This window comes from Vanellus vanellus (assembly GCF_965231255.1).
Source record: "Vanellus vanellus genome assembly, chromosome: 1".
Classification (NCBI taxonomy): Eukaryota; Metazoa; Chordata; class Aves; order Charadriiformes; family Charadriidae; genus Vanellus; species Vanellus vanellus.
The window spans coordinates 53,132,403-53,150,889 of record NC_138905.1 but is presented as its reverse complement, the minus strand read 5'-3'; the positions used below and the strand labels follow the sequence as shown (position 1 = coordinate 53,150,889).

General features: G+C 42.3%; 1 protein-coding gene across 4 annotated transcripts in view; it reads left to right on the top strand.

The window, feature by feature from the left end:
- The window catches only part of ANKS1B (ankyrin repeat and sterile alpha motif domain containing 1B), a gene marked incomplete at its 5' end in the record, with an annotated part of 460,979 nt that overhangs the window by 415,869 nt on the left and 26,623 nt on the right, over positions 1-18,487 (top strand). For 2 of the 4 annotated variants that reach the window (XM_082485311.1, XM_082485312.1), the window contains 2 exons: positions 10,543-10,617; positions 15,989-16,117. In XM_082485311.1, coding sequence (XP_082341437.1) covers positions 10,543-10,617; positions 15,989-16,117 — 204 coding nt within the window. Of the gene's footprint in view, positions 1-7,864; positions 7,943-10,542; positions 10,618-15,988; positions 16,118-18,487 lie in introns of all 4 variants that reach the window. The other 2 variants (XM_082485310.1, XM_082485313.1) reach the window with 2 other exon arrangements.

Below are 18,487 nucleotides of genomic sequence, written 5' to 3'. Positions count from 1 at the left end.
CCGTTTGTGACCTAAGAGCGGAAAATTCTAATATAAACAATGAGTCTAACCAATATAGGTTCCCCACCGGACTACGTTTGGTCATCCAATTCTCCAGTTGGTTGTCCAACTTTGAAAGACTTTGACGTCTGGTTGGATAATTCACAACTGCCAAAAAGGTAATATAGAAGATTGTGAGATGGATTGTTTTCAAAAAAAAAAAAAAAAAAAAAAAAAAGGGAAAAAAAAATTCAGGAAGGATTGAGTAGTTTGAGTCATCTTTGACTGTGGATGTTGCATTCCGAGCCTGCAACTCTAGATTAATATGATCAAATTAACATAGTTAAAAATAGCTGAGATTGCTCTTAAGGTTGCCTAAATCTTTAAAACAGAGCCGAAATCATAGAGGCAAAGCCTAAGGACTTTGGAACAGAAATCAATAGGAGGATCCCTGTTAAAGGGATCGGGCTCTTCATTCACCCTGAAATCAAGGGGGAGGTGGAGAAAGGGAGGAATATATATTTGCAGGGAAGAGCTTTAGAGGTTAAAAGGAAGCACAGGTAGGTTCATTAAAATACACAAATTAAAATGTCAGGTCTTTAGGATTCATAATTCTGCAGGCGGCAGAGGAGCTTTAGGTACTAGCTGCGAGCACATCCCAGACTGCCAGCCAGCCCCGAGGCTGTTGCTATTTATTGCTCCAGCCTGTGACATACGGTGATTTTAGCCACCGTGGTCCGTAAAGTGTCGTGTCGTGGTGTTCAGAGCGCTACACCCTGTCCCAAGCTGGGACCGAGGCCCGACAGCATCCTCCCCGCGGCCGGAGGACCTCTGCCCGTGCCGCTCCATGCGGAAGCAGAGCTGGGTCGGGCAGGAGGGTCAGGCATGGCCCCGATGCTGCCGCACGCTCTCCCCACGGGGCTGAACCTGCGGTGCGCCCTGGCATGGGAGAGGACAGTCATTTCGGGAGACAGTGGGCAGGCGCCTTTTTAGGGCTCTCAGGAAAGCTCCGGGCTGTGTCTGCCTCCGGGATTAAAAACAGGTAATGAGTCAGATCAAGCTTTCTGGTAGGATAAACCTAGTCATGGCCCATACTGGGGCCATCCCAGTGGGCTGTGATGGGAGGAAGAGAATCCTTTCAGATTGCACAGAGTTGGAAAAATTATTCACAAAGGCTGGCAGAAGTTCTTTCCCAGAGATGCTGAATGCATACTTAATTTTGAAAGCCTTTCTGGGTTCTTTGGTCCTGTGGTCTGAGGGTTCTTTTTTTTTTTTTTTTTTTTTTTTTTTTCCCTTTTTTCCCTAAAACACAAGATAACTTAAACGCAAGGTCATTGTAATGGCTGAGTAGTAAGCTTGAAGTAAAGCTACCCCAGCTGTTGAGATTCTGCTTCATAACATTTTCTGAGCTATTCATTGAAGGATTAGGATTGATATGCAGGAGATAGATAGTCATTTAAATGGAGTTAGTACCTGACATCCTTTATCCACAATAGAGCAAAAGTGTAATAAAAAAAAGAGACAGAATTAGCAAAGGCAGGTTTATGGGAAAATTGTGAAATAATTTTTCTGCTTTCTGAAATAAACCTTCAACTCAATAAAATCTTCCGAATATTTCATGGATACCAATGCGTTCGTATTTCCAGTGCACTGTGGGGCGATGTGGTTTAAAATTTTGTTTTCCATTTTACAGCTGAGAAAACTGAGGTACAGGGGTGTTGCAAGATGGCTAAGATGACACTGAAAGTTTGAAGGAGCCAAAAATAGAACTCTTGTCTTAGAGGACCCGCTTGTAGTTTTTTAACTCTTAACCACAGTATGATGTCTTTTTTATTTGCTTGTTTCCTGTTTGTTTTCCTGTCTCCTTCTCTGCTTTGGAAGGATTTAAAGATTTACAGTGAATGAAGGAAAATATGCCCAGGAGAATATTGGTGTGTAAAATGAGATTATCTAAGAGGCAATGAAGAATGGGTTTTATGAATGGTTGAAATTACTGGTGAAACAACAGAAATCCTTACCAGTGGATTTAAGAAGCAATAAATACAAAAATAGGATTGTCTACATCATTTCATTCTTTTGTTATTTCTAAGGTTTCTTACTTCCATTTTTTATAAGGATAAAATAGTGTATGATGTTGTGAGGATGAACAGACAGCCATTTTAAAGACAAGTATGTAAAATCCAAACAAAATGCTTTAAGGTTCATATTTTCAGGTGCATTTTATTTTTAATACGGAAAGATGACTGAACTATGAAGACCTTCAATTTAACATCAAAGGAAAAATGCTTAACTGGATCTGTTTTTGTTGCATAGTATAGGTGTTACTGACAGTTGTCTTTTTCATTCAGATAAGCATTAATGCCACAGAGGGTTGTGTCTTGAACGGTAAATTTCAACAGACTTTCATCTTTAAACCTCTGCCGCATCATCTATTTAATGGACGAGTAAACTGATGAAGACATTATGGAAAAGTGAAGTAATTTCTGAATAAAAAGATACCATTTTTTCCAAGAGTGTTACAGAAGGTAGCATTTTAGAAATAAAGCCGTGGGATGTGGATCATACCTACATGCTGCTTCAGCATATGGAATTAAGGAAGCCGCTTCTATATTTGGTATTAATGATCCAAACTAGTGCCATAAATACTACACCGAGATGGGGACAGATGTTCTTTCAAGATAGGGACAGATGTTCTTTATTAATTTACTGTTTTTCACGCTCAGTCTTGTGAGCTAGAAGCTCTACATTGGAAAGATTGTATGAAAAATGGAGAAGAATTGTATGAAAAATGGAGAAGATGAGGTAGTTTCTACAGTCAAATAAACTATTCTTGTTGAAAATCTGAATATTTCAGAGTCAAACCTGAATTTTAATATCTAGCATTTACATTTTTGAGCTGCTGGAAAGAAGATGTACTTGGAGTTTGGGGTGCTCTTCTGAAAGAGCCCACTTTTTTGTTGGGTGGTTTTGGGTTTTTTTTTTTTGGCTAAAATATAGATACCTGTACCTAATGTCAGGGACCAAAATCTCATAATCTTTATTGGTGGTATTTGTCCAGAAGTTTGTATCCTCTATGCAAGGCTAAAAGGCTGGGCCACACTTGTAGCTGGCAGCACCAGCAGAAGGGGTGTCATCAGTCAAAAGAAGCTTGGCTGCTCACCCCAGGTCCCAGGGCCAGAGCTGCGGCTGTAAAGCTGCACCTCCAGGAGCCGGGCAGGGCAACCGTGGCCATAGCATACCGCTGGGAAGACCCTTGGTTAGTCCTGCCCAGCAGGAACCCAACTCCTGGGTTACTGGATCGAAATAAAAATGAAAACTGACTGCTTATTAGAGAAAATGGCCATCGTGTGAAGGAGGGCATCAGCTGGGTGAGAGAGCAGCACAGCTGTGTTATTAGTCTTTTCTCGTCAGAGGAAAATGTGCAGAGTATGACTCTGCATGGAGGAAGAGGTGGAGGTGCACAGGACCTAGAGCATCAATGGTTTTAAACTGAAAGCAGGTAGAATTAGATTAGGTATTAGGAAGAAATTCTTTACTCTGAGGGTGGTGAGCCACTGGCACAGATTTCCCGGAGAAGCTGTAGTTGCCTCATCCCTGGAAGTGTTCAAGGCCAGGTTGGATGGGGCTTTGAGCAACCTGGTCTCGTGGGAGGTGTCCCTGCCTATGGCAGGGGGGTTGGAACTAGATGATCTTCAAGGTCCTTTCCAACCTAAACCATTCTGTGATTCTATGACCCTCTCATGGGAGGTTGGCTTTCCTTCTTGCACTGCCACTGGCTGGAGGGGACAGTCTTTGCAGGCTCACTGTGGTCCTGGGCCAGCCATCTCCCTTCCTGGGGTGTGCTGGCCGTGGTGTGCACCTTCTTGTGAAACCTTGCTGGGAGCTGCTGACAGGGTGCGCTGACCTGGAGCATGGTGTGACTGCTCACATCTGTCACCCACTGCTTTCCTGCAAGAAAGCCATTCCAAGATGGCCGGTGCTTTTCAGGAAATCTTCATGTAAAGTATTTTCAGGAGAAGCAAAAGAAATATACCCATGCAAAACATACGTACTTGTTCTAATAAGACGTGTTGTTTCTAATTTCTGCTTCTCTAAAAGAAATACTAATTTCAAATTTCACTCTCCCGTCTCTGAAGGTCTTGTTTTCGAAGGCGGATCTGCGATTATTCCTGGTGGTAAGACAAGCTCTCCCCAGAGTTCTGGGAACATTCAGGGAAGCAACATCTATTGAGACAGCACAACTGCTCTCCCACGGTCCTAAAACATTTGGACTGACGATTACAAAAGGAGCCAGACAGCCCCATTCATCCGATTTTCATTTGTTTCCTTCAGCTGTTGCACCTTTAAAGATTGTTTGCCACGCCAAGAGTGATTTTTCTGGGATTTCATCCAAAATTCTCCTCATTTCTGGAGCTAGGCTGAATTATAGTTAGCGAGTTAGATAACGGGCGTCAGAGGGAGGAGGGTTTGCTGCTGTTCCTCGCTGGGGCTGCAGTGGCAGGGGATGGGAGCGCTTTGCCAAGGCTCAGCCCTGCGATGGGACACAGAGGGAGAGGTGGGGGGGGCTAAGCCTACAGGTTGTGTTCAGCAGCTCCTCTTCTCTCCATGCACCAGCTCTGCACCGTGGAAGTGCGAGAGAGGGCGAGCCTCGGCCGGGGAGAGGTGGAGAAGGCAGCAGAAGATCAGGAGTCACAAAGAGACTTCCCGGACCAGCTCAGGGGTGGACAGACTATTGGGGACCCACATTTACCTAACCAGGGCCATGCCCTGGACTTCTCTTTGTTGTTATTACTCTCTCCTGGACTCCCTCAGCGTGCCTCCATCCTCCTTGAGGTGCAGTGGCTAAAACAGGACACCACCCCATATAAGACCTCGCCGCTGGCTGCGTATGGCACAGAAGTTCCTTCTCATGTGTTACAATATGCTGCTTTTGTTAAATACCTCCTTTGTTTTATTTAGGAGAGGGAAGTTGAGGGAAGGGCCACCGAGATGGTTGGAGGCTGGAGCACTTGCCCTCTGAGGAGAGGCTGGGGGGCCAGGGCTGGCTTGAGAAAAGGTGACTTTAGGTAAAAAAAACAGAGAGCTGCTGATGGCAAGAGAAACTTCTTCCCCAGGAGGACAAGGCAAGGTGGGGGACAGGTTGCTCAGGGCAGCTGTGCAGTGTCTGTCCTTGGAGGTTTTCAAGACCTGACTGGATGTATCAACCTGGTCTCATCTCACAGCTGCTCCTGCTTTGAGCTGGGCTTGGAATGGAAACTTCCTCAGCTCCCTTCCAGCCTGAATTATCCTGCGATTTATTTGCTTATTCTTTTGCAAGACTGCTGTAAATACAGTTTAAATTAAATAATTTGAAGTATACTAAAACTTCCAGATCTTTTTGTGTCCTCTCCCCACCATACTGTTAAACTAATCTCCTAATTTAGTTGCTATTTTATTTATGTATTTAATCTTGCATTCCTAAGGAATACTCTTGTCTTACTGAATTTATCTGACTGACTTCTGTAGTTCTTCAAATCCATTTTCAGTTCTTACCCTGTTCTGGAAAACCCTTGACTCCTGGATCCTCCCCAGAGAGCTGAGCTCTCTTCCAAGCCACTGCATGGAGCAAGTCATTGCAGATCACCTTGGTGTGTTGCAGTCCAGTTGTCCTTAAATACCAGTAATTATTCTCTAAATGTGCATTTTGACTTCTTGTGCAACCACTGCAATTTGACTCAAGCTACTTTGTGTATGGGGCATGTCACGTATTGCCACATCAGGAGTGGCACACTCAGTGTCCAAGTCCTGCTGTGCTTCTCCTTGCTGCTGATGATTTAGTCGGCCAGTTTTCCAACAAAGGAAGGAAATTTGATCTGAGATGATTCATACTGAACAACCTCATTATAAACATCTTGAATTTTTCTTGGCTCATTGAAGCTGTCTCGGGTAACGCATGACAGGCAGTATTATGCTTTTTCTTTCTTATCCTCAATAATATATATGTAGATATAGGTATACATACATACGTATTCCAAAGTGTTTATTTCAGGTGGCCAGGAGCAATGTAAGAAAGTCTCGTAGGCCATGAGGACCAGGGAACGGTGACTGGATTTCTAAACAACTTTTGTAGTAGCTTGCTGGTCCCTAGGCTGGCTATAAATTTCCGAATCTTTCTTTTCTCCAGTCGTAAATATTCTTTTAGCCCTTCTTTAATCCTTTCAGTATCTTCTATGACTTTCCGAGGATAATTGCTCCTAGTTTAGGCAAATCTTTGACGTCTCCTAAAGTGCCATCGAGTGAAGTTCATTGAGCTGTGCTGAATGCATCAGGACTGCCATCCACACAGCTCCTGCTCGTTCTGCATCCACTGCTCAGGTATTCTTTTCTGTTGCTGTCTTCTCCTTAGGAAGTATATAATTTTCCATGACCAATCTTACTAGTTTGTGATCGTGATGGACTAACTCTAAAGTCAGTTCTCCTTAGACGATTTTGTTCGCCTTATGAAACACTAAGTTGTCTCCCACACAGCCTATGACCTTGAAGACCTTTATATGCACTGTCCTACAGCTTTTCCAGTAAATATATGAGTAATTAGAAAGACTTGAAGCAGATGGAAGTGTGCAAACACTTTATAACATGATTGGCTACTGACTTTACAACAGGTGTCTGAAGTAATTATGCTCTATTGTCTTCTGTCACAGAAGAAGGTAGCAAGAAGAATAAGAAGTATTATTTCTTACATGGATGTGTTTTCTTGAAATCAAGCAGGTTAAGTTAAAAAAAATAAGAGAAGTGAAAATGTCCTTAATTCTTTTAAAAGACAGCCATAAAGTGATTAGGAGACCACGTCAGAACTGCCATTGCTGGGCAGGGAAGGGAGATGGATGAGTGGAGAGCAGATACTGTGGAGCCTCACCTCCCTCCCTCTCACACCATTAACCAGACGCCTGTATCATGGGTGGCAGATGGCAGGAGCTGTGCGGAGCAGGCCGTTCCCTTTCCCCCTTCCTTTGCCCCTCTTGTCCATCAGAGTTGTGTCCCACGGTGACTGGACAGGGAAGTCTTTTATGCATGGGACATCTATAGCTATCACAAAAATGGTATCCTGATAGCAGAGTCTTGTTGCGGTGTTACGTGTAAGCATTTATCTTTTTGGAAGAATAAGATAAGCGCATGTTTAATACTAATCAGGCAATAGCTGATGCTATTTTTGTTTTGCTCTTCTTTACCGTATTACTTAAGAAAATGTTCTTTGGTAAACTCTCTTTTTCACACAATCTCTGTGTCACTGGTATTAAGTGCCCAAGTGTATTTATGTTGATTATCGTGGAAGTGCATGCACAGGTTGAATTCTTTTCCTTCTTTTTGAGGGCATATGTTTTGGGAGCTGAAAATTACAAGTGTTTGAAGCCTAATCCCAATTCTCCCTCCTACTGCCTATTTTCTGGCCTCAGATACTTACTTAACCTTTTTCTTTTCCTTGGTTCCTTCCTCTTCAGCACAGGGGTATGCAACTTTAAGTGCTTCTCCCGGGGATTTCATAATTCATTAAAAAATTTCAGCACTTTGAAGGCATAAAATATGTATATAGTAAATGCTAAATATTTTTACAGTGGTGCAAGGAAAAGGTTGGTTTCTGAATTTGAATTCATTACCTTCCGTAAAATTAATGTTCCTTCCGTACTGCGTTTCAGTACCTTAGTCATTCAAACATTAATGAGCTTAAAACATTAACTGAGTAATGAGTTTTGCACTGCTGCCCTTCTGACGGGGCATTCATACAGTCATGGGTAATTCTTGGTCTCTGCTGGTCCACTTGATTTATTATTGATGTAATAAATCAAGTCACCTGTATTTAAAGATAATTTAGCTTAATCCTCGATCTTCCGAACCTGTAATTCTGGAGGTAGGTCTGTGTGATGGAGGTGGTTCACTTGAACAGTCCTTGGAACAGAGACTGGGACCCAGAACTTGCCTCTCGCGGGTGAGTGCTCCAAACGTCTGCTTTTATGCACCCTTCTGTCTCCAAACACTTAAAAATAATAATAAGGGCTTCCCTTCATTCATAAAAGGGGTTGAAGACAGCCTATATTCTGTAGCTTTAACCTGTGAAAGAGGAAGGTGAAATACACAGGTGTGAATTGCCTCGGTCAGAGAAGGGCATCACATTGAGAGCTCCTGACTCTTGGGGGAAATGCACTAAAACCCTCAAGTTTTTTGGGGGGAGAAGATGAGGGAGGGGCAGGGTGGGTATCATCAGCATGTATAAGAAAGGATTGATTCCCTGCCCTTTTTTATTAAAATGGAGCAACTTAAAGCTTGCAGACGCACTAACTGCAGTGTGGCATTACCTGTTCCTGAGTTAGCACCAAAGCAGCCGATGGATGTGTTTGGTGTATCTATATTTGTATTTATATTTTTGTATTTATTAATAAAAAATATTGTATTTATATATATATATTAAGTGCTGCAGCTCAGTAGGGCCGCTCTCGCAGCATCACAGCGGGAGAGCCCTGTGCGAGGACAGGCACCGGCTCCCGGCTGATCCGGCCGAGGCACCACACTGCTTCCTAAAGACAAGTCCTCGGGAAGGGGCAGGATTTAAGGATGCACTTTTGTCTCCGGAATAGCAAGATGGTGAGAACAGGCTGTACGATACCGCAGCATCATGGCAACCCCGTGCCAGCACCGCTAGCGCCAGGGAGAGGTAAAACATATGCTGGCGTACGGTACCGTGCTGCCCTACCTCACTTCTTCCAGGACCTCAGCGAGTGTCTCCAAATAGCACTGCAGTATGTTTTCTTGATTACCAGATGCTTGGGGCTGCTGCACTTGGCATGGAAATGCGTTCTCTTTTTCACTCTTCTCTTGAAAAGCAGAGGCGCAACCTCCTGCCGTGGATTCCCATTCAGGAATCCCCCCCCCCGCCCCAGCACAGGCAAACACACACAGGCATCGCAGTGATGGGCATGGCCGGAGCATCCCGAAGTCAGTTTGCTTGTCAGATAGAGAAAAAAAAAAAAAAAAGAGTCAAAAGTCACAAGTGCCAGCTAGCTAAATGTCCTAATTCTGGTGTCCAGCAGAAGTAGCTGGAGCAGCGTTTGCTACTGGCCTTACACGGAGAGTATGCGTATGTCGCATGGAGGAGGACTGTTTCATAGCAAGTTGCAGAGGATGAGGTAGAAGATGGTGAACCAAAGCGGAAGTTCTTATTAGCTAATGCTACCAAAATGTAGACCCCTGTGTATCACGAAGGAGAAGCAAATAACTACGAAAACAAGATAAGGGAGAAGAAATTATCCGGATACAGGAAAGCTGAAGAATTTACTGAAGCTGGGGGAAGGGATGTGTGGGCATACATTTTGGATCATGAAGGAAATAAGGGATAGTTAACAGTGGGCAGCCACCAGCCTGTCTGGCAGCTCTCAGTAGACATTCCAGAGGATGCCATCTTGCCCTGACAGTAACCAGAAGTGATAACCTAGTCTGTCACCAGCCAGGTTTCAGGATACAAAAGGTAAGAGCAAGAGCCATATTTCTAAGAAGGGTTGCACTTCTTTGGGTTGTTTTGAGCATCGGTGCTAAATTCCGGCTGCTGCTGCTGACAAGAACCAGCCATGCACATTTTTGCTGTTGTTAAATTACCGATATATTAATTGCTATCTATTCTGGATGCTGCAGTTGCATTTTTCATGCGTGTTTATTGCCTTTTGTTGCTGCCTGCCGAAGATCCTGTGGGCAGATCCTACATCTGATGCTTTGTTTTAGTTGCCTGGCTACTGTAAAATGTTATCTTAGCTTTTGCTGAGGTGTCACAGATGCTTTCTTGATGAGTGTCCAAACAAGGAAATATGTAAAAGATGCTGGTGAATGCTGTGCTTGCCTAGTTCTGTTGCTTTTGCTAGAGATGCTACAGTGCGCTTACTTTGCTTTGCTACTACCGACTATCTGTAGAATAACGTAGAAGGTAGACCGAAACCTTTCATTTACGCAGCGGGGTCATGGTCAATACCAAAGGTAATATCATCTGTATCTTTGTATGCAAAGGAACTGTTGTTGGAAGGAGATGGTGGGCAACTGCTTCGCTTAATTGCAATGCATTCTTCTCTGGTAATTGTTACAAAGAAAACTGATTTTTCCTGTTGACTGTATTGCCAGATTTTTCCCTTCCTCTCTCCCTGTGAAAGTCTCCAACAGAGAGAGATTCAAATCTCAGAACTTAATTGCGATGTTGACTTCAAACTTCTTCCCTGCCAAAAACTGAAAGTAACCAGTATTTCTCCTCTCTGCGTTTTCTGTTTATGCCTGCATAACTTTATCTCTTTACATCACCAGCACTTCTGACTAAATTGTTTTCTTGTACTCACAGTTTGAAACCTCTTCTAAGGTCTCTGAATAAGCTACGTTTCCTTCCAGTCAGTCCAAAAATATTTTGTCAGCGAATAAATAAAAAATTACTTTTAACAGCTGTTTTACTTCCTTCTTTAATGTTATTGCAAGCCTGTTTCTTAATTATTCTTGCCTTTTGGCGGTTGCGGTGCATTAATGTTTACAAGATGAGATGTAGTTTTCTGTTTATATTAGCAGTCCTCTGTCTGTGAGATCTGGACCAACCAGAATGCAGGATATCCTTTCTCATCGATTCATCAGGTTCATAATGTAAGATACAGCGATAAATGGCTATGTTGTCACTCTATGGATGTACAGTCTGTTGCCGTGGTGTTATCTACGGGTGTCACGTCGCTGAAATGACAAAAAAAAAAAAAAAAAAAAAAAAAAAAGTTCGTAACTTGTCCGCCCTCTTTTTTGGGATTATGTGTGCGCGCATTCGTGTATCGTGCCGTGTGGTTAGCATCTGTCGGCTGTATGGTGTACATACAGGACGGGGGGGGACTGCCAGCAGCGGTCCCGCTCAGGGGGAGCTTTGACTTCTGTTCCTGATGTTTTTGTCGCTCACTTCTCCAAAGCGAGAAACCGTGTAAACAGCTCGGTTTGCACAGTTTCACCCCCACAATGTGTTGTGCTGCCCTTTTCTGTGTTAATCCAAAGGCTTTGCCTAGCTGAGAAGCACGCCGGGTTTGCAGAGGCGCTTTTGGGGAATTAGAGGTAACGGTGGTGGTGCTCTGAATTTTCATCACTTCTGTGACGGAGTCACATGTGCTGTGCGCGTGAGAGCAAACCCGGTGATCCGTACTGCAGCGTAGTAAGGACGACAGCCAGTCGTTCAGCGCAGCGTTTCAGAGGATCCGTAGACCTCTCCTAATTTCTGTCGTACAACCGCCTGCGCGCAGCATTTCTGCCAAAGAGGGGCTGTTTCGGCCACCAAGCTCTAGAAGCTTTTAAAATGTAAGTACGCCGTGGACCTGTTGCCATTATTTCAAAAACCAAAGATGAAAGGAGCTAAAAAAAAATTTCTCTCGCTTTAGGAATTAAAATGTAAGCAAATGATGAGGATTTGGCTGGTCCACAGAACATTTAGAATTCTTACAGGGAGAAAATTATTAATTTTTCAGCCAGAAGCGTTGTATCTATGTGTGCTCCAATTTATTGTTGTCATGGTGACTAATGCATGTTACCATAACCAGGCACGAGGCTTTAACAGGTAAAAAGTTCTAAGAGGTGGTCCTTGTTAAAAATGCATATATTCAAGCCACTCAAAAAACAGGCTTTTTTTTTTTTCCCCCCTGTAGCATGGAGAGATTTTAACTTGACGTTTTTATGAACAGATGAGGGAGGTATTAGATTTTATAGAAGTTGTATTGAGATTGCTTCTTAGCCGTGACTACTTCCTTTTAACGTGAGTCGAATACAGTTCTGAGAGAATGGGATGAGATAGAAAAATGTGCAACAATTGTAAAAAATTACCTAATAGCAGTAATGTGTTTCCGTAGCTCATTTGACATCGAGCATCTGGCCCTTTCTAGAGCACTGAGAAGTGCACATCTGCCCATTTTCAGGGTTATGAAGCACTGCAAGAGCATGAGATGTTGGTCTTTAAGGCTGTGACCTTTATGGTTAAAAGTCGTCACTGTAAAAGGATTGAAGCTTTACCACTCCGGCACCTGACTTGAGACGGTTTTGTGACTGCAAATTCTTTATCTGCAAAATGTGGAGTAAAAACTCTTCTTTCTCAGGGTGATTGAGGCCAGAGAGAGGAAAGGCACTGGTTAAAGGCATGGGAAGGTTAAAATACTAAAACACAGGCAGTACAGCAAAAAACACGTGATAAATTGCACAGCTGTCTGATGAGCTGTAAAGTTAGATGAGGAATAAATTATCTCTTGCCTTTCTACTTCATCAGAGAGATAAAAATCTCCATACGTATATTGTGTCATAAAAAATACATAAGCTTAAATGTTTGATTATTTCTTATAATTGCAAATTAAATATTCAAACCAGAAAATCCTTATCCTATCATATCTATTTTTAAAAATGAAATCAAACATCGTAGTTGGTCCTACCTGGCAATTTACGAACATTTCTATGCCACTTGAAAGAGTTTTAGGTGCTTATGAAGGTCCTGAGTCTCAATACGTCACCCATGAGCTGTTCCACACCAATTCCTCAGATTTAGAAGTACTAGGAATTCATATTTTTCTACCACAGACTTGAGACTTGTCGTTTCAAGTCTCTTCTAGGTTAAAGATGTTCCTACTTCGTGTTTTACCTGAAGTAAATTGCCACCGTCCCATCCTAAATCTCAGAATTTCAGTATCTGACTAGAGTCAGTCAGCTGAGGAGCGCCTTTTCTTCCTGTAGAGGTTTTTAGGCCCAGATTTAAGAAGGTAATTAGCTGTTTAAATCTTGTTTAAAAGCCTTTCTCCCCTTTAAAAAAGAGGAAAGGAAATTGCATGGGGAATATATAAACGGAATTATGCTTCTAAACAGCTTCATGGATCTGGCCTTTGGAGACTACCCTGTTGTAACTCAGTCTAAATAGGTAATGAATACTAGCAATCGTATGGTTTAAAAATCTAAGGAGTTTGGTAAGAAACAAACGGAAAGGACACCTGAAGCCACTTCTACTGAACATTAAAAAAAAAAAACACTTAACGATACAGTTACAAAAGAAAATTTTATGGTTGTGCATAACATGCCTTCTTCATCCATCATAATAATCTATACCTACGATGTTTAATTTGATGCAGCTTTTCTTAGTAGCTGCTCCCTTTACAAGACACACCAAAACATGTGAAAGGTCTTTGGGTGCAGTGGTCTGTTGGGAACAGCAGAAATCCTGTATCCCTGCGTGCCCTGAACTTCAGCTGTATGGCATCTTTAGATCATCCTAGAGACATGTACAGCAAGCATATCAGTTCAGTTTTGTCTAATTTAGAAGGCGTAGGTATTTGGATGATTGTATTTATTTATAGAGCAATTAATGGATACAAATGAATGATCTCCATGCAGTTCCTCTCTAAGTGCCTCGTACACTAGTTTTATTAGCCTGGTTGAAGATTATTTCTCATGTCCTCGTGATTATTGCTTCTGAGCTCCTTTATAAAATTAAACCAATATGAGAGGTAATCACTGTTCCTCTTGTTACTGCCCCTCATTTACAAACAGAAACAATGCAGTTCTCCATGCTTTTAATAACTTTCATGCAAAAGGGAGTCAAACTGTAAAATGCTGTACTCGTTTTACTCCTCATGTACCCTTTTAATTTGTCAGTACTGTCCATTTTCTGCGCGTGAGGAAAGTCACCTGCAGACCAGAGCAACAGAAGGGTTTGGAGCACTACCCAGGGTCACTTATTCCATAGAAATTCTGCTACTGCCTCATGTCCATCCCTGTGCTTCCTCGGTGGGAAGACCGATGGTCAAAAAAATGTACTTTTAGAGCTTCTCTATCCTGGATTTACTCCTGTTCGATCGTAACAACCTTTTGCTAAAAAGATAGGAGGTACCTTCTGAGAACTGCTTCCTTACACAGAATGTGTAGAAGTGTATCTTTATTAGGTAAAAAAAAAAAAAAAAAAAAGACTATTTCAAGTGGTCTGTTAGCTGTGGCCTTGAACAGTTCATAAGAGACAGCTGAGCACACTGAGAATTTGTGATAGGTGCAATCCATCTTCTCTTGTAGTCGAATACAGACTCCACTAATAAGGATGCAGATCCTTACCCCTTGTAATATGATTGAAACCTTATTTTATAAGGAGAACTGCTTCTTAAATCAAATTCCCTCTTCAGAGTAAATACGATAGAAGGTTTTTTACACATTAGTGGTCAGAAGGATTCATTTCTGTGGGTATAGAATGCCAAAAATTGGAGCAATTGCTCCTGCTGCTTTCCTTTCAAAATTTGAGGTTGAAGTCATATCCATAGCATATAGGCAACTTAACTAGGCAAAACAGAAATTACAATACTGCATAATTTGTTGGAGTGCTAATAGTGCCAAGATTAACTAGGTTCGACTTGGTTTATGATGTTCACTTGCTTGAAGTTACCATATCGGCAGGGTAATGTTGATGTTTCCAGATTTATCTCTTGCTTTTCATTGCAGAGTTGTGCAAAGTGTGTGTCATTTCATTATTTTGTGACACATGAAAATGATGTACTTGTTTTGTTTACTCTGTCCTGATTTAATTAGTAGGATGTGATAGTTTGCCAGGCTTTTGAATGTCTTCGATAAGAATTTTTTCATGTGTTTTTGATGCTTAACTCGTTTTGGCTTTAAAAGTCTTAACTTCTACTCATATTCTGTGTGAAATACTGATGACAATTCCTTGCCAGCTTCAGCACATATTTTAACAATATGACATGCATAGAAAATACATAGAGATAAGTGCAGGTAAAGAAAAAAGTAGCATGATCCAAATTGAAATAATCATATAGGAGAGGGTAAAATATTTTAAGAACAAACAAGCAGGGGAGGAAGGAGGATCAGGAAGGAGAAATCTGATCCCCAAAGACAGAGTGGGCAGGAGAGGGGAATTCAGAGACAGACCAAATGAGACAGGGAGAAGTGGAGCCGGTGACAGAGGAAGGAGGGCTTGCGAAGAGGAGAACTCCTCCATCCACAGGTCATTTTCAGTTAAAGTGAGCTGACGCTGGTTTGGCAGCTTCCCAGTGTTGAGGACATGGGCAGCGTGGGCACACGTGAACCAAAAGTACGAGAGATCACAGTCAAAAAATAAATAACCTCAAAATAATAATTTTTTTTGTATGGGCCTGCAAGGTGGAAGGAGCCCCCAAGGGCCCAGAGCTCAGCCCAGGTCCACTAAAGCCATGTCCCAAAATACGTAGTGGCAGGTGAGACCCAGACCAGCACTGCCATGCTGGAGGCATTCCTGTACCCATGCCTGTGTTGGCTCTTTTTGGAAGGGAGAAGAGTGTCCTGCAAAGGGATTTGGCAGCAAACTGCAGTCTCTGAGGTTCTCCGAGGGCTTTGAGGAAACAGGGGAGATGACAGCTCAGGAAAGCAATCACCTATATCAATGAGAATGATGAATGTGGAAAGGCAATGTTAGTAACTCTACAATAAGACTTCAAGAGGAGGTGATCAAAGTAAATATTCATAAAGAGATTAAAGAATGCCTCGTATATTTGAAGAATGTATAAGAAGTTTTCAGATCAAAGCAAAGTCTCAGTTATTTAGCCGTTTAGGAAAGTTAGTTATCGGTTATATGTGCTGGATAATGGAAGAGTTATTAACTGTGTAGAAAAGCTTGTAAAACACATAGCGGAATTTGTGAATGGCATTTTTGTGCATCTCATGATGTTTATTCAAGTGCTCTCATCCTCATATATGTATTGTAAACAGTTATTTTTAAGAAACATTTCCGCTGCCTAATGATTTTATTCTCAAAGCAAATAGATTTAATTAAAGCCTCATTAAACACTACAGTAGATGACTTTGGATTATAAATTAAATCATGAAAGATGATGTAGGAGTTGTATTCCCTTATTTTAGTAACATGGCTCTGTGTGTAGAAAATAAATTATTGTTAATTGAGCACAACAACGGAGGGCTACTTTATAGCGAATTTGCCTACAACTTCTCTTACATCTCGAACAACTGTGATTTTCAGACAGGAGACTGGGGAGAGCCTTCAATTACCTTGCGACCTCCAAATGAAGCCACAGCATCAACGCCTGTACAATATTGGCAACATCATCCAGAGAAACTCATCTTCCAGTCATGTGATTATAAAGCATTTGTAAGTGTTGATAAATTTCGTGGTTTGATTTGGGGTAGATATATTAATCTTAGGTTTTGATAGACTGTTGGGTTTTTTTCATTTATAGTATTTTTTCAGTCACTTTTAATGAGACGGGCCGCTTCCTCTGAAATACTGTAATTGTAATAAGTGAGAAACAAGGATGCACAGTACTCTTTGCTATGAACTTTTTGATATATTGCAGTCTATATGTAGAAATGACAGGACAAATAAATGGCTAAGCGTCGTAGAAGTGACAATGAGAGCAAACACCCGTGCTTCTCATCTGTCACAAATCCCTGTCTAGTACTTACGGAGATATAATAAAAGATAATATGGGACCCTCATGCCTACCCTAATTCTGTGTGCACAGCAGTTAAAGTAAGTATTGCCTCGCCTGAATTTTATACACCTGTTTTGGGGGATGGGAGCTAGGGAAGGTGGAGATCAGGGTTCTGAGGCAATGTTTTCGATCCAGGGGACAAGGGCACATTCAAACCTCTCCCAAAGTGATGACTACTTAAAGGTACCAGTAGCAGTCAGTTCCTTCAGGGCAGAGAGTATTTATTTTTACCTCTCGGTAGCTGTAGCTGATTCCCACTTCCCATCCCTGGAGAAACGGAGCTTCCCTCTACAGCTAAAGACAATTTAGTGTTCTCTGGCTGTTATAAATGTTTGTGAAGGAGAGGAAAGTCTCCTGGAGTACAGAAAGTCATATTGTAAGACTTTGTTTTTTAAATGAAAAACACTTCTCTGAAGCCTTGAGTTCCCTGTCGACAAGGGGAGGAGGACTGTGCTTCTGGGGAGCTGAAGAGGTGCCTCAGCCCACCTGCTTGAATTCTTACGTTTCCCTTTCCAACTTTGCTGGAAAGTGCTGTTAAAGTTGCCGAAGGTGCTTCCCAGACCACTGAGTCCTCCTAATGAAGCAAAGCTGACTTATTTTACTAAGGAAAGGGGTTCAGTAGTCGTAGTGCCTTTAGCATAATAGCTGGGGACTGACCGGTTGTCCAGGACACGGGTTTTAGATCCTGTTCATCTGAAGGAGCTCGGCTCCTCAGTGCTTTTTAGGATAATGCTCTGTTCACCAGACACCGGAGCGTTTGAGGGGAAAGTTGGGGTCTGCTGGACCTGATTTAAAGCATATCAGGAAAGGTGGGAACTGGAGACCTAAGCGCAGGTGAGACAGAGCCTGGCTGCCACGGAGGAGGGGCAGAAGGGATGCTACAGGCCTGTCTCGCTGGAGCACATCTGTATCTTCCATCAGACCTTCGTGGGGTAGAAATTGCCGTGAAGGCAGTGATTGTCCCTGGCAGTGACTAGAACCTCTGCCTTCCTCAGCAAGTCACGGTCACAGGCCGGGTAACCTGGTGCTGTTCTTGCTCTCCTCCTGTGCAGCACCTTCTAGCACAGACTTGTAGTTCTTTAAATATTTTTCATCGTTTTCAGTAAAGTGAACAGGTTTATCTCAAGAGTACCTCTTATCTCATTACTTGATACAGCAGTAAATTCGTAATCAGATGTAACCTTTGCAGTAGATTGGAAGGTGCGTGGATCATTAAAGAAATGGGATGACCAAGAATATCCAAGTTACTGGTGATTAAGGAACCGCCAAATCAAAATATCCAAGTTATTGTTGATTAAAGAAACATCTTCCTTTCCTAAGGAACACGTGTCACTGCACTGTCTCAGCTCCCTGAGCTGTAATGACCTCAGTCTTATGGAGTAAAACCATGGCTTGGAAGTTACAACGGGGGCAGCTTTCATTGTGTGCCCCAGTTGAACCGTTGGATGTCCTCTGCATTGCTCCCCCGTGCTCTGGGTCTTTGAGAAGGAACGTTTCCAAAAGTCAAGCAAGTCAAAGGAAAACAAAATTCCCTCCTCGAATTTCAGATTTTTCTGACAACTGAATTGGGCAGTACCTCTGTGACTTGTTTGTCTATTCCACAGTCCACCTTGGGAAGTATTTCTGCATGCCTGCACCTCAGGCTTTTTGCTGCTGTGCAGATGGGACAGGAGCTGCCTGTCTCTTCTCTTTCTTCCTCTTGTTCTGCCATGAGCTCAAAAGCACGTTTTGTTTTTTTTTCCCCTGATGCCTGACCAACTGGTAGCTTTCCAGGAAATACCAATTTGTCGTGCCGTAGTCTATAAATAAAATAAAATAAAATAAGAAAAAAAATTAAAGAAAGGAATTACGTCTTTCCCAGAGAAGGCTAAGGATTTCAGAGGTGTCAGACAAGCAGAATCCGGAGAAAGATACAGTTCAACTCAATATGCTTTTGTTTAATTTTCTAATTTCAGAGCTTGCTTTACATTTGTTGTTCTTCTGCAAGGGCGATATCAAGCCATCCCATCAAATTAATGCCCAAAGCC